The 17,272-nt window shown below is 39.3% G+C and overlaps 1 protein-coding gene across 15 annotated transcripts in view; it reads left to right on the top strand.

Annotated features, from left to right (window-relative positions):
• Positions 1-17,272, top strand: part of ptprsa (protein tyrosine phosphatase receptor type Sa) — a 236,381-nt gene that overhangs the window by 207,254 nt on the left and 11,855 nt on the right. For all 15 annotated transcript variants that reach the window (XM_053238028.1, XM_053238026.1, XM_053238027.1 and 12 more), the window contains 6 exons: positions 2,887-3,062; positions 6,223-6,342; positions 9,959-10,113; positions 11,436-11,721; positions 16,174-16,352; positions 16,936-17,062. In XM_053238028.1, the coding sequence (XP_053094003.1) occupies positions 2,887-3,062; positions 6,223-6,342; positions 9,959-10,113; positions 11,436-11,721; positions 16,174-16,352; positions 16,936-17,062 (1,043 nt within the window). The remainder of the gene's footprint in view (positions 1-2,886; positions 3,063-6,222; positions 6,343-9,958; positions 10,114-11,435; positions 11,722-16,173; positions 16,353-16,935; positions 17,063-17,272) is intronic.

Below are 17,272 nucleotides of genomic sequence, written 5' to 3'. Positions count from 1 at the left end.
AATTATACCAGCTCATTCCCGGAAAAATATATAGTATGCAGTGCAGATGTAGCCACACCCCCAACCCGAAGGAAAGGAAAGCAACTTTGGCAGATGTAGTAATGCTAAACATTTGTTTAGTGCACTACATTTCATCACAACACAATCTGACTGCATGACTATTTTGATTAAGGCTTGTTTCTGTTATAAAATGGCATTTTGCTTCCAAACTCATTTTCATACGCTTGAATGCCTCAGACTGTTTACTTTTTCTTCTTCCCTGTTTTCTTTTTTCTTCATCAGTGTTTCTTATTTTCATTTCGCCTTGATTTTTTTGTCTCATTTGCGCTGCACTTCCCGACAGCCCTATTAAAGCCAAGCCTTAACACAGCGTAACGGAATCATCCCAAAGACAGTGCGAGTAAATACATAAATTACTCAAGTTTGAAATTTCTATTTTACAGCGCGGTGATTTTGCCATTAGTCGCAGCAGTGGAACAATTCATGCACACATTCGTCTTTTGTTCACTGAGCTATGACTAAAGCTGTGCGTGTCGTCGACACTTCTTCAGACAGAGGAGACGTGTTTTAACGCCACACACTTTCTCCCTGATTGCTCGTTTTTGCCTGTTTCTCTGTTGTCATGGAGCGCAAAAGATGAACCCAGCCGAGAATTTCATTGCACTTTGTTTAAGCATGAAAACAACAATTTGGCAGCGTGGTCCCATGTTTGTTGGCGCTGAGTGTATAATTAACTTGGCTGTTTCTTATGTTGCTCTCTTATATTATTCTACAGAGTTTTGAATTGGAAGATGACCCCAGAAAACAGAAGGCACTGAAATGTTTTATGTGTTCGGTCTGTTATTAAATTACATTCCCATTTATTTATTTGGAGGTTGTTTTTTCCAGTGTGGGGCTGAATCTAATCCCAGCAGTTAAAGGCAGTGTTTAAAGGCCTGGTTCAAACACCAACAGTGTCATAAAAAGCAAAATCTACAACCCAAAAAGGTTCTGTAGTTTGTCCCTCTAGGACAGGGGTATGCAACTACAACAAAATCCAGATACTTAAAATTTCTTTGAAGCAACTAACGTGACTGAATAGTGACAACAATTACTTTTTAATGCTTAACCATTGGTGACTTTGGACTAGCACTGCAGACAGATGAGATATCTGCTTTGAATTTGATGCAGAGAATAAATGCATAATTCTGCACCATTAACTTTGAGTTAAAAATCAATTGAGTTTTGTTTGTTTTCATCATCAGTTTTTCTTTTTTAAGCAAGTCATGTTGTCACTTTAATAATCAGAATAAAGGGGGAAATAACATACTTAACTGCATGGAATTGTATAAGCCCCATAAGAAGCAACCCTGGTTCTAGAAAACTACAACTGAATGATTCCCTTTCACAAAAGATTCCAATTAGAACCTCTTCAGTAAGCTAGAACATTTAAACATCCAAATAACCCTTAAAGAACCTTTTTTCCTAATTGTTTAGTTTTAATTTTAACTATATTGTTTGCTTTTCCTGATTGGTAGGTGCTGTTAAGGAAATGGTTTCATTGGTGTTTGAACTTACCACACTACTCTATATAACGATTAATTTATATTACACTTTAGGATTTTCAGCCAGATCAAAAATCACACATCATAAAAGAATACTTTGGTCATGAGATGAACATAATAATGCTATAATAAGAACATAATAATGAATTGGTGGACGGTTCAGTGCCATTGCAATCAAATACAGTTGATGATAATGTTCTGGCAGTGTGAGAAATTTTTGATTAAACGACACTCGTCTAACTTCTACGACATTCGTCTTTTAGCTGGCAGTAGGAGGACAGGACGGGATGAGATGAAACTCACAGGACAGCTATAAATATGGTGGTGGTAATTGGGAAACATAACCGAACCATGCGAATGGACAAAAACTATACTTATTACCTCAAGCTCACTCTGAAGAATATTTCTGTTTATGTGAAATTCTGATTGATGACTTAAGCAGAACATAGTAATTTTGTGGATTGATGACATAAGAAGAACATAGTAATCAGGTCCATCATTAGAGGATCCTAATGTGGAGAACATGTTATCACACAGTCTATTGAACAATTCAGCCAAGATTTTAGAGATCATCTCGTACAGCGTGGTAAGTATTAGTCTTAAAAGACTGCTATAATCGCACAGCATAAAACCAGCTTTAGCTACACTTGCACCACTGCTTTTATAGGCAATACATCCTGTCACTCTTAATAAATATGAATACATTTCATTACAGTAAGCTGTGCTTAGTATTTAGCACCTCCATAAATGCATACGCAATGAGGAAAAAGTACAAAACAATCGTGCTAAAATTCAAGGCATAAACGTTAATAAATAAATCATTTGTATGCATTATGAGGCTATGACTACAAGTGAAGCATCGTGTATTTTTGCACTGTTCCTGGATCAATGTGTCATTCCTTTCATCTACAGAGACGTGTAGCGTAGGCCAGGGAAAGAAGAGAAGCTGCTTTAGGGGAAATTTACAGCTAGCTGGAGGTGACAGGCTTCCATGGCACAGAGCCTTGTCTAATTCCAGCTTGTAGCACTATCTGAATCAGGCACTAAATCACACCACTATATGCCACGGGCCACCAGATAAAAGACAGAGAGAGAGACAGAGATAGAGACAGAGAGAGAGAGAAGGAGAGACTCAGGCTTGATGGCTTGTCTTCATGGGAATTATTTTCTATAATGGATAACACTGCCTCAGCGTCATGTCAGTGCAGCCCAAACCTCGGTTTCTCACCAGCTCCCAGAATAACACAGTAACCACAGCTACTGTTTCAGTCCCAGCTCACTTGTTTTGGCACAAGCATGTCTAACCAGAGCGTCCGCCTTTTTTTCTACTCTGCATTCCCAGGCATCGCTGGCAGCGACTACATCAACGCTAACTACATCGACGGCTACAGGAAGCAGAACGCCTACATCGCCACACAAGGCCCGCTGCCAGAGACATTCGGAGATTTCTGGAGGATGGTGTGGGAGCAGAGAGCAGCTACCGTCGTCATGATGACTCGGTTAGAGGAGAAGTCACGGGTAAGACTCGGAAAAGACTGTATAGTGCATTAATATACCTCCGAGAGCCTTAGACAGGTGAGCACTATTGAAGCCACCAGTCCACTGGTGCTTACTAGCCAGAAGTAAGTGCTCCCATGGACTTGATTTTTAAAGATGTATTTCATTAATATACATCACAGAATTGACTCTTGAAAGACTTCCCCTTATTTTCTGCACGTTCTTTTTCATATAGAGGCGATGACCTAAAACTAGAGACGGCATGATACCACTTTTTCTTTTTCCTGATACTGATACAGAAACCTTGAGTAAAAGAAACTACTAAGCTTTAAAATGATTTTTTACTGAATACTTCACTTGAAAATACAGGGAAAAAATACACAGCAAATATAATTAATATAATGAAGCATAAAGTATAAATATAATAAAAATCAATCCTAACAAAAAATACAGTCATGTCTCTTTATATGTAAACATTTACAGTTCCAAAAAAAAATTTCTTTTTCTTTTCTTTTGTTCGAGGACTGGATCGAGTTTGTTCTTTTTTTTTCTATGATATTGAAACCACCATTTGTTGCTGGTATCAGCCCAATTTCATCTCTACCTAAAACTGAACTTAACAGTTTCGAAGGTTTAAATAATCAACATGGTAAAAATATGGAAAGAGTTTGGAATTTCTTTCACAAGGAAAGGACAAGAATACTGGCAGGGAAAGCTCAGTGTGAAATCACATTTGTTTCTTGCAATGTGACATATTTTCGAGTGAAACTGCATCCTCAGGTGGGAATAAAACTTTGGACACTAGTCATCAGTCTAGTCAGTCGAGGAGAATTGTTTGCTTCCTGCAGCAACACTAGCACCCACGTTGGAGAAGGTGGTGACAATAACGCTAACGTTGCCACTTGCTAGTCGATATCACCATCACTGGAGCACACGCTGACTCATCTTCTTCAGTTTAATGATAGCTGTGTGGGGGGAGGGGGAGGGGGAGGTGAAGCATGGCATGATATGATTGGTTATTCTTTGTAACCCACATGTGAGCACATATCATGGCTTTCCGCTACTTAAAGCTAAAACTTTTTGTAACTGTGGACATGATACAGAATGAAACATGACAGAGGTGCACTTTGTTGTAAGAAAATAAACAGGGAGGTGTGATGTGGTCCAGTGTGAAGCAGAGTTACTCTTACCACCCTGAAGTTGATTATTTTCCCAAAACAGCATGTCCTGAAGCCTTTTATACCTTGTATAGCACAGCAATTTAGGCAACAACTTACACAGTTATTAATAAGACAAAAGACACAGTTTTTCATGTTACAGAGAAACTACAAACTCCTCTGTCTTGAAGACTTTCCCATGTCGGAAAAGCACCGACACTGGAGACATCCCCCAAACCCCCCCCAATAAATGTTAAATAAATGTCTCCTCACAGAAATCTTAATTTAAATCTGTTCATGTGGAGCATCTCTCAGACTAGTGCCTGTCTGTTATTGCTGTAGTAAGGTATGTGTTGTGTCACCTTGCTTTTATATAGCTCTAAAACTTTAAATGTATCATTCACCTTGTATCATCTCAGAAAGAGAGAAGCGTCAGTAGAATTCGGCCTTCTCTGCCCTGTCATGGATAATAGCAGAACTTGTTGACATCTATCTGTTGTATGCCGATAATACTCTATTTTCAGAGACAGCTGGTCAGAAATTCTTTAAGCATTTGAGCGCAGTTCCATTAGTGTCTTGCAGTTTTTGCGCGAGTACTTTCGATGACAAGCAGCGCAGTGCAGTTCACATCACACATGGATAGACATAATCTGTGATGAAATGTCAACTCTGGCTGAGCGAGTGAGAAAAAAGGGTGTGGAGGAGAAGAGAAAGATCATAGGCGACAATTATCTCTCACTTCCGCCCGGCTAGCAAGGACCATTTAGCAAATACAGAGGAAGACAGAGTAAGTGACAGAGAGAGAAGTGGAGAGAGGAGAATCCCTCAGTGGGAGGCTTTTCTTTCACCAAATGCAGCCATCCAGAATCCCAGCACCGTCGACACCTCATTTACCTGATACCCAATCCCGCTCCTTCACAGAGAGCCTTAATTAGAGCCTGCTTGGCATGGGCTAAAATTATTCCACAAGAGGCCTGGAACACATCAGTCACAGGGGGGTCTGTCAGTGCAGGAGAAACTTTTCCAGGCTGGTTGACCTTAATTTGAGCCTGAAGATGACAGATCATTACTGTTCACATAAAGATATGATGTGTTGTAAGACATTACCGTTTGAAATAAAGCACTTCGGACAAACAACATGCTGTTATAGGAAAATAATCAACGTCAGGGTGGTGCGATGAAGTTATTGTTACCACCCTGAAGTAGATTATCCTTTATAGTTACATTTACTGTTATGAAACAAAATCACTATTATTATAGTACAAACAGTTGTTTCCTCACCAGCCCCTCTTTTTATCATTCTTGTGGAAAAAAAAAAACCCTGTCAAAATATCAAAAACTCCATCTTCTTTCCTGAAGACTTTCCCATGTCGAAAAACTTAGTTACAGCTTTACCCCTGACTGTTACAGAGCGCTGACACTGGAGACTCCTTCCTTAAATGTTAACTGTTAAATAACAGCGTGTCTCAAAGTGTTTATTCCCATCAGAGCACAGCAATTTTTATTAATTAAAGAATTACACATCATACTTTTTATCCATTTACAGTTACATGTAATGTTATGAAATGTTTGCGAAACAAAAATTTATCTCTTTTAAAGTTAAGACAAAATAAATGTAGCTTGTCATGTTATGGAGCGTAAACAACTCTGTCTCAAAGATTTCATTTGAGAATCATGTGTGACTGAAGATGGCTAGAAGTGAGGACGCATAGGCACTGACTGATTCATCCAGATGCTTGTCATTCAGCTCATCCCTCAGTATCTGATCAAGCCTGAGTCTTTTCAGCCTCTGTGTGGGTACAGGAGGAACAGGATGTGTCATATCTAAGCCTTCCATCCATATTTCTGGTTTTTTTTTTTTTTAATAGAGTCAACTAAATTTAGTTGAATTTTTTAGTCAGGTAAGTGAGTTCAGGTGCTAGGAACTCTGGGTAAGCTCAGTGGACTCTGTACTGTGACCCTGTTGTATATTCATAATCCTATTCACATTCATATTCATGTTTTCATCTTGTATGCATATTCAGATTAAGTGTGATCAGTACTGGCCGAGCCGAGGGACAGAGACGTACGGCATGACCCAGGTCACCCTGCTGGACACCATCGAGCTGGCCACCTTCTGCGTACGCACCTTCTCCTTACACAAGGTAGGACTCAGCACTAAACATGAAATAAGGAATAAAACACTTAGGGGCATGCTGTTATAGGAAAATAATCCACGATGGGGTGGTGTGATGGGTTATCATACCGAGGCTGATTATTTTCCTATAACAGCAACTGTTTTAATCCTCTTATTTCACACCAACTCTAAATTTTTATTAACTAAAGAGTTAATAAAAGAAATCACACTTTTTATCCATTTATACATTTAATGTCATGGATACAAGTTTGTTCCTGTTATGACATTATCATAGCAGCTATAAACTATCATTTGTTCATCAGCCTCTCTTTTTTCACTTTCTTGAAATGAATAAAACAAGAACTGTCATGTTACCGAGAACTGTTGACCAATCAGAACTCAGCAGTGCTGGGGTTTAAAGTGCTTTTAATACATACTGAAGCAGCACTGAATGAATTTAAAATGAATTCTTGCATGTCACATTAGTTTTGTTTGTTTGTGTTTGGTCAGATCTGCACTGAACAAATGAAACTGTTTATACATTTATGCCCTGATTTCCACGCTGCGTATTAAACATGATGGAGACGTTATTAATACATGATCCGAGCCGCAACTAACACTAATATTAATGCTTACACAACAGATTAGCATTAGCATTATAGATGAGACTTCAATCATCAAGCCCAAGGCAAAAATACTGTATAAAAACAGTTTTCTGAATTAACCATCTAGAACGTCTTCATTCAGGTGTTTGTCCTTACTGATTATTGTGGACTTACTTCAAGTCATTTAAGGATTTAATAAATGTTAGTTAATGTTAGTGTTTGATAATTAGTTAACAATTCCTCCTGGCATTCATCCTTATTACATCTTTAATCTCTGTTTTATCTTGTTTACTCGAAACTGCTCAGCAGCCTTGTTGGAAGAAATATTGTTCGTGCATACCCCAGAGCTACCAGTTTCTCCACAATTAGGCTGTAATTAAACAACATTTTATTTAAACATAAAGCTTTTCTCTGAAAGAAAGTGGACACGAACCAGTGCCAAAGATGGACGTGCAACAGAAATAACTTCCTCCTCGCGCATATCCAGCAGGCCAAAAGCTGGTTATTAGCTTTATAAGCAACAAAAGCCTTGCGTCTCTCTCTCTCTCTCTCTCTCTCTCTCTCTCTGTCACTCTCTCTCTCTGTCTCTCTTATATACACTCGCTCAGCACTTTCCCTCAGGAGCCAGGCACATTGCTCTGCAGGGGGCTCGACACACTCAGTCTGTAGATTAGGGAGAAATAAACAGGAAGGCTAGATGTGAAGAGGTGAGGCGTGCCTAAAGGCTTTCTCCCGTCCTTCCCTTTGTGTACGTCACACACACACACACACAGATGTAACCTTTGTGCTGCTTCTCTGTTCTGAGTAACATGCTCAGGAGGTAATTGGCAGCCTGCTACATTGCAAACACTTAGCGGTCGAGTAGACAGAGAGTGAAAGGGGGGCACTGGGTTTTACAGTCACAGTGGAGCCGAATACAAATGCACAGTAAAGGCTCTCATGCTGCAGTTAAATATTTAGCTTTTGTTCTAGTGGAAAATAGGAATTTTGGGTCCAAATTAGATGCTATCTGATTGGAAAACCTTAAATGTGTGTGCATGTTTTTATATCTTGTTTTGGACAAAATGTCCCCACAATAGAGGAATATCTTGTCAGTTTACACTTTTAGCTAGTCCTGATGAGGAAAACTGTTTTTTGTTTATAAAAACTGAAACATTTATTTAAAAAAAAGAAGAACTTACAGTGGTACTACTGGGCTGCCCAGCTGAGGGCTGCAGTTCTCTAGAGAGGTTGACTTGCCCTGGTTAAGAATTAATTGATGTCCTCAAGGGGTTTGACGCTGGACAGCTTTTTATACTCAGCTCCCTTTAAGAAATTTAAAAAAAACACAGTTAATCCATTTATTAAAAACACTATTGTTGTTTGGCATGAAGTACATAAATATTTGGGCGACTCCCCTGTGATGTCTTGCTTTTCACCAATTTGGGGCAATGAACGCTTTAGCCTGGCTAAAAGTGATATGGGATTTTAAAAAATGGGGTTAAATAAGGGCATAGTTAAACTGGATCTTTATGAGGACAACAATTTGATGTCGTTTGACAAGCGGAAAGCGAACTAATACGTACCACAGAAACACTTCTTCAAGTATTTACAACTTAGAAGTTTTATTCTGACACGCCTAAAAAAATCCAGTACAACAACCCCCATTGTCCACATTGGAAATAGTTTCCACACAAAATAGTTTCAGTAAAGGGCAGATTACCCAATTATACAGTATACTGTAGGAAACCATAAAGACAGCTCTGAAAGTAAGAGACAAGATTGGATACATGACTTACAGGAGAGGACATCTCATTGGATGAATGGGGTATAATATGTTCAAAGGCACAAACACAAACCATTAATACTCGACTGAGATTAATACAATACAGTTGGATAATGAGAACGTACATCAGCCCTGTGAAGTTAAATACATTTGATCCTAATGTTCCTGTTCAATGCTATAAGTGCAGGAATCATCAAGGTACTTTTTTCACTGCATGTGGGAATGTGAGGAGATTCAAAAATTTTGGGGTGCGTTAATTCCCCATATCTCCCAAACTACCTCTTACTCAATACCACTAAGTCCTAAACTTTGTATATTAAGGATTTACCCAGACAACTGATCTCTCTGTAACAGAGAAAGGAAAATGGTTGACCTATGTCTATTATAAGCTAGACAAGAATGTTAGTTGCCCCTCCCTTGGACACCGGTTGAGAAACGTAATATCAGCTTTGGCTCTTGAATTTTACAACATCTGGGAGGTGTTTTTGGAATTGGTTAAAAATGGTGACATTGAAGAGGCTTTGGAGGTGTGAAGTTCAAGATTCAAATTTTATTTGTCACATACACAGTTATATACAGTATATAAATTGCAGTGAAATGAAAAACCTGGCTGCATTTGTGATTGTATTTTTTTTTTTTTTTTAGTGTTTTATTTCATATACTGCCTTATGTTCGATTTGGGGAAAAGTTCAGTTAGATATATATAAGGTGTTAAATGTATAAAACCAATAAAGATATGTCTAAAAAAAGAAACAAAAGGTTTCTTTTTGTTTGCTGAGGTTAAGATTATAGTTAGATTTAGGTGTAGCATAGCATTAATTAGCTGCATTAACAATTATGTCAATGGAAGGTCCTCACAAGGGTAATACAAAGTCATATGTATATTCACATAATCACCCAGCGCAGCAGAAGAGTGTAAAGAAAAACTAGGGCAAGGTGGATTTAATTACCTCCATTATTTATTCATTTATACAGAGGAGCTTCTGTCAGGCACTAAAATGTAAAAAACTAAAGAGAAGCTAAAATAAAATCTTTCTTGTCTCTTTGTTTCTCTCTTTCACTGAGATCCTATCCTCACTGCTCACTGAGATCCTTTCTTCTCTCCATGGCAGGCTTCAGACCAGCAGTGTCTTTCTGTGTGTGTGTGTATGTGTGTGAGTGTGTGTGAGTGACACTTTGTGTAGTGAGTGGGTAGTGGGTAGTTATGTACTGTACTCGATCTCTCTCTCTCTCTCTCTCTCTCTCTCTCTCTCTCTCTCTCTCTGGCTCTACAGAATGGTTCTAGTGAAAAGCGTGAGGTACGTCAGTTCCAGTTCACAGCATGGCCGGATCATGGCGTGCCCGAGTACCCGACGCCCTTCTTGGCATTCCTGAGGCGGGTAAAGACCTGCAACCCACCTGACGCAGGGCCCATCATCGCCCATTGCAGGTGAGATACAAATTTTTCCCATTTTTCTCATTTCTTTTTTTTTATTCCTCCGACCACCCATATGCAGGCTACAACCGGGGAGGGTGAAGGCTCATATGTGTTTCCTCTGAGACTCGTGAAGCCAGCTAACTGCATTTTTGCAAACTGCTGCTCATGCTGCGTCACAAGGCAGTGTAACACTCTGTGCTATCTGCCCTCTTCTGCACACATGAGCTCACAGATGCCCTAGATTGGCAAGTGCCACTGTGATTGACCGGGGGGGGAGAGAGTAAAACCATCCCTCCCACCCAGAGAGCCAGGTTTGCTCTCTTGACTCCCAGCTACAAATGTCTGTGGCATCATTGGGATTAAAACTCACCATCTCCTGACAAGGTGAACACTTTTCTGTCGTGCCACTTGGGAAATACACATTTAATGCTAGATTTTGAGGTCACTTATGCAGCCCAGTGGGACCCGATGCTTTACATTACGAACAGACATTTCTCAAACATTTCTCTGAAGTCAGGTTCAGAATTCATGTTTGGCTTTCTCATAGCCACCATTAAAGATTCCGTATTGCGAGAATTGGCTTTTTCTCATATTTTGGATGGTCTGTAGTAGGCATACATCATTACCATTTTTTCCGAGTATGATTTCATGTTTTTTGGTATTTATTGATACCAAAATGAGTAAGCTAATTAATATTAATCAATCAGAGGCATCATATATGGCAATAGCTAGATGCCTGGCTTTCGAGACTGAAAATATATCACTGTAATAGGTTTTGACCTGCATTCCCCCTATATTAGTTTTCTTCCACACTTAATATTCGACTGATATGAATTATTAATTATCCATTTTGATTGGTTTGCCAATGATGGATTTAATGTCACTTCAATGCAACCAAGTTTTATTTGGTCTCCAGTTGGTGGTGGTGGGGTTCAGACAGGAATTTGTGGCTATAGACAGGTTAGATTTTGGATATAAAACTCCTCTAACCTTCAACTGCAGAGCTACAGTAACACAGTGAGACAGTGCAGGAGAGCTGAGAGCGTCTTTTTCTCATCTAAGTCCATTTATATGCTAAGTCTCACCCCGCCTATGTGATAGATCAAGGCTAAATTTGGAGAATTGGCTCTGACTTGTGACCCAGTATAAACCCCACACCTGCACCTAGCATCTAGAACTACAATCTAAATTTATCCCAAGCCAGCATGTGCCTACTGGGCATTTATGATGATAAAATGAATCCTTAATGCATAACAAGTTTTTCACTAAACTTGCCAGCTGTGTGGTTCAGCACAGACTTCACTCCTCATTCTTTACTATTTGTGTGTGTTTAGCGCTGGTGTGGGTCGCACCGGCTGCTTCATCGTCATCGACGCCATGCTGGAGCGCATCAAACACGAGAAGACGGTGGACATCTACGGTCACGTGACGCTGATGCGCGCCCAGAGGAACTACATGGTGCAGACGGAGGATCAGTACAGCTTCATCCACGACGCCCTGCTGGAGGCGGTCGCCTGCGGCAACACGGAGGTCCCTGCCCGCAGCCTCTTCTCCTACATCCAGAAACTGGCTCAGGTGGAGGCCGGAGAGCACGTCACTGGAATGGAGCTGGAGTTCAAGGTAGCACGCTAATACAGATAAACTTTAGTGCTTCCTGAAATTAACCTGTATGGCTCAAACATCGCTTTCTGTGTTTGGTAAAAAGATGAGTGCAGAGAAATACTGCAGAGGGACTCCAGGATTTTTGCATGCAGTTCTTAATCCCTTAATAATCTGTTTAAATAATCGAATCAGAATATAAAATCCTTCAAATACACCTAAACTGGAATTAATCAGATCAGCTTAATCCAAATTAAATTTCAATTTCAGGATCAGAGGAGCTGAATTCATTTAATAATGTATTTAAAATAATTTCATGCATCATTAATGACCATGTAAACTCTTGAATCCATTTTTTTTTTACTAAATAAGAACTGCATGCTCATTTGTGTCACTCTGAGCAACAAAGAATATGAAGTGTAATGAGAACAAACTTTACACTTCTAACTTTTGAAAGATTTCAAAATATACAAAGTCAGAGGTGTGAAAGGTTCAAAGCAACCATCTGCTCAAGGAAGTGTTTCCTCCAGATATCTCTCATCAGATCCAGAATGTCATTACAGTACAGTAATTCCACGAGTAACACGCTCTTGGCTGGTACTGAAGGTTTGACATGAAATGCTGATTCCTTCAGCACGCACAGATGGGCTCTGTCACAAATCCCACACCATGCACTTTATTCTTCTACCATACTCCAGGGGGTGTAACACGGTGACACTATCTGTATCTGTATTTGTTTAGTGCTCCAAATATCAGCATCTGTGTTCAGATTTAAACTCGAAGTTTTGGTTTTTGGTTCTTAATCTTGCTCATACAGTTATTTTTGTTTGTGCCAGCATGCAACATTTCTAATGCATTTAGTTGGTTTTGTTTCCAATTATATAACAAAACAAACTAACTAACTAGTAGGGCAATTTTACTGCGACTATAGGGGCGATCTAGCAGGATATAGGGGTGCGATATAACAGGACCAGGACAGATTCCCTAATCGGGACAGATTCACATGAATTTACGCAACACAGCCATTAAATAAATGTAGCCTCTGATTTAGCTAATCTCACTGTAACAGCGAGAATGCTGTATGGAGGATTATATGAGCACTGCATTTAACAACATGCAACTGAAGCATCTATTTTAAGGCAAACGCACTTGCATGTCAGAATCCTTTGCTCTGGTATCCATAGTAACGGCCGCTTTAATCTGCATCTCTGTGGTTACTGCACTTGTCTGACTTTAATCTACCTTCGTTAGCTTACTATAGAAATCGTAAGTGTTGTTGACGTTGGAGGCTGAGGTTAGAAAAGACTTTTGTTAGCCTGTATTTCACTGAAGAGCTGTTGACATCCCGCGGTATGCTACGTGACTAAAACCCATTAAAGCCCACTCATATCCGAGCAGCTCTTGACCTAATTGCACGCACCGTATTGCACTACAGCCTGTAATCGTTTGTTAAATTACCCTCCGCAATGGAGAGACGCATCTGTCGGGCAAAGAACAGCGACGCTCGTCATCTCCTGGGAAGACGCTCTCGCCGCAGTCCATGCAAATGATGTAACTCTAGCAGCATGGCAGAGGACTGAGATTCAGCTGAGTTATTAATAGGAGAGGGAGAACTACAGGAGGCTTTAATTATTAGCTGATGATGATGAATAGACACAAGAGAGAGAGAGAGAGAGCATCTTTCCTGCAGTTCTTGTTCCTAAATAAATGTTTCGGCAAAAAAAAAAATCTAATTTACTCTATTTAAATTGTCTTAGTGTAATTAATGAGTCTAGATCATACATTAGAGGCTAACGTAGCTAACAAGTAATGGAAGACTAGACTATCTCACCCAAAGTCTGTACGTGACCAAATCTGGACACGTGCTTACTATAATATTGAGCTACATTCAAACTCATACTCATTTAAAAAAATTTTTTTTGTGAATTAGCAACAATTGACCATATTTCCACATTTAAATAGAAGTGTATTATTTTTAAATACTCCTAAACTGCTATAAGGGCAAAAGTCCCAGATGGCCGTCCCTGTTAATGTTCCAGCTTTCAGCTACACACTGACGTTTTGTTCATGTTTATAGAGGACAGGAAGTCACACTGTGTCCCAAACCACATCATTAAGTCTGAGTAATGTCACTAAAGAACTGGATAAGGGTTTGAGCTGAATAGTTTCATAAAAGATAGACTTCCATTATTCAGTTATATTAGCATTATAGCTTCAGTGCAGAATTAAAGAAGCGAATGTCAGAACACGTCTTGACTGTGGTAGGGGAAATAGTGTGAATTTTATGTTTTATTTTTCTTTAATCCAGACTAAGAGCTGTGTGTGTGTGTGTGTGTCTGTGTGTTACTGAACCAGTGGAGTCGTTGTAGTGGAAATAAATTGCTTGGTCATGTAGTTCCTATACTACATTTGTACTACAGTGTGTGTGTGTGTATGTGTGTGTGTGTGTGTGTGTGTGTGTGTGTGTGTGCGTGCTGATGTATGCATGTGTGTGTGTTTTAAAATTCTATCAGCCAGCTGCATGGCTCTCTGCTTCTTCATGCTTTTCCAGGTGCTTCTTTTGAAGAGTAGGCACCCAGCCAGTGACACACACACATACACACACACACACACACACACACACACATACACACACACACACATCTATCCACCAGAGCTAACCCACTCTACAGTATGAAGCAGCTGTGAGAAGAGAGAGAAAAGACAGACAGACAGACAGAGAGAGAGAGGGAGAGGGAATAAGAGTGAGTGGATGTCACTCATCCCTTAAGAAGTTTCTCTCAGACAGATGACCTAGAAACAGGGAAGGATTGTAGCCATTATAGCTGCTCTGATGCAGATGCACGCTAACCTCAATTTGGATTATACCAATACAACCTTAGGGGGCAGATGCTGTGTATTTTTCATGTGATCAAAAATATTGGAACATTATGTATTTAGAAATGTTACATACACACATGTGTATGTGTGTGTGTGTGTAAAATCGTTTTTGTATATTAGATGTGACAGTGACCCATTTCACCAACTCTTACCATTGTTTCAGAGATGACTGTGTGAGATGGATGGAACAGGTGCTCAGAAAAACTGGGCCAACACACCTCTATCACTCATAGCCAAGCAGCTGGAACACAGCTGTGATTCACTGGTGATTAAAACCGGACTGCTTCGATTATAAGCTTTCAGAGTAACTTGTGATCCTCATAGGAATATGTTTCATAGATATACATATTACAGAGCATAACAGGGTGCATACTTGTCCAAACGTGATTTTACCACAATTTATTTTCCCAGACCACATACTTTTAGGTTACAGTTTTTATAAATTGAACAGTTTTAGGAACTTTTGGTTTCTAGAATGTTCAATCTTTCAGGGTTTTATGTTCTGAAAAGGTTAACCTTTATAAATGTTTCCACAATATTGCTTGAAAATATTTAACAATGTTAACACAAGAATTTCCAGAATGTTACTAATGTTGTTCTCTAACCTGGGTGTTATGTGTGGACTCTATTTACAGAGTATTGCAGGAATGTTAGTAATCTTACATAGAGATGGAGCCAATCAGATACCAGCAGAGAGTGAAAAAGAATTAATTTGATTTGATCCTGTAACACATGGGAAATATTTGGAATTGCATTTGGCAATACAAATATAAAGAGACTTGATTGTATTCTTTTGTTAGAATTGATTTTTATTATATTTATCCTTTATTATATTTAATATATGTGCAGTGTAAGGGATTTTTGTGTGAAAGCTACAGTTTTGTGTAAGTGATGTTTTTTGCATTTTTTTAAGTGCTTGAGTTATTTTAAAGCTCAGTAGCTTAGTATCAAACGGTTATCAGTAGCAGGAAGGAAAAGGTGGTGTTGTGGGATCTGTAACCTTACGCGATTTGTTAGATACATTACTGAAAGTTCTGGTAACTTTTTCAGTGAACTGTCATCCATAGATTTGGAGGACTTTTTAAAGGTGTGAAATCTTAATGCAAACTAAACTTTTCTTAGTTTAAGATTGTTGTTTTTTGTTTGTTCTAATTTAATTAAAAAAAAACAGAAAATCTTTTACACTTTCAATTCACTCTGTCATAACAATGACATTGCACTTTGACAATTTAGTAGGCTAATATAGAAAGGTGATGTAGCTAACTTAGCTTCGCTAAATATCATTTGGGTAATGCTAGACAATGTACGGACAAGCTAACATAATGGCCGCTTGATAAAATAAAACTTTTACGTAGTTACTTAGACATTAAATGTTCCACCACAACAGTTTAAATTGCAGGAAAGAAGGTCAGCATTTTTGTTGTATCTGCTCTGTTTAAGGACTTTAAGCCTAAAGATGACTGCTTTGTTCACAGCATGAAGAGGAAACAGCAGTATACATTGCTGTGTATAGATTATAGAGCTGTCTACTGTCTGGTTGTTTAATCGGTATATCTACTGTATTTGCTCATGCTGTTGTCTTCATCTTTGCAGAGACTGGCCAACTCCAAGGCCCATACGTCTAGGTTTATAAGTGCCAACCTGCCCTGTAACAAATTTAAGAACCGTCTGGTGAACATCATGCCGTATGAGACTACCCGAGTGTGCCTTCAGCCAATCAGAGGGCTAGAGGGCTCCGACTACATCAACGCCAGCTTCATCGACGGATACAGGTACTGTAGACTCTTTTTTTCCTAGTCTCTCGCTGTCATATAAATGAATGCTCTAGCTATACACCTGTATGTGTTTTGGTCACCTTGGCCTCTATCTATCTTTCTGGAATAAAATGCTTGATGTATTTGCATAACTTAATTAGGCATAATAAAATCCAGGCAAAAACCTAGAAAGCAAAACAAGAACAAAGTGGACTAGCAGCAGCCAAGCAGGACTTTATGATATCTTTACTTTAAGATATATAGTTATAGTATATATCTATGTATCTTTAAGAAGATATATGGTTATAGTTTTGAGTATGTGTTAATACTTGCTGTGCTTTATAACAGTCATTTTTAGCTTCCAGGCAGACATGAGATTTCCATATCACACTTTAGTTATTCTCAGTAGCCATATTCACACTCCTGTGCATTTTACATTTGGCTCAGTGCGGCGTCTCGGCAGGATCTGCTGTGAATGCAGCAAGAGTTGGAGTTTGGCTTGCTGGAGAAACTTTATATACAAGATGAACTACCTAACATAAATACATTTAATTCATGTGCTTGCGTGTGTGTGTGTGTGTGTGTGTGTGTGTGTGTGCAGGCAGCAGAAGGCCTACATAGCCACCCAGGGCCCATTAGCTGAGACTACGGAGGACTTCTGGCGCATGCTGTGGGAGAACAACTCCACCATCGTGGTGATGCTCACAAAGCTGAGGGAGATGGGCAGAGTAAGTGTGTGTGCATGTGTTTGTGTCCATGTGTGTGTCCGTGTGTGTGTGTGTGTGTGTACGCCAGGAGTCATGGCTACGCTACAGAAGCTCAGAACTAAACTAAAAAAAAAAACAGCTAGAACTAATGGTACAAAGTCTCAATGGCTACTTATTATTTTCAAATATCCATACCCCTCATGGAAGGTTACCATGGCAGCCAGCATAAGT

Source organism: Pangasianodon hypophthalmus, chromosome 11 (genome assembly GCF_027358585.1).
Source record: "Pangasianodon hypophthalmus isolate fPanHyp1 chromosome 11, fPanHyp1.pri, whole genome shotgun sequence".
In the NCBI taxonomy this organism is placed as follows: Eukaryota; Metazoa; Chordata; class Actinopteri; order Siluriformes; family Pangasiidae; genus Pangasianodon; species Pangasianodon hypophthalmus.
This window is presented reverse-complemented; position numbering and strand designations above follow the sequence as displayed.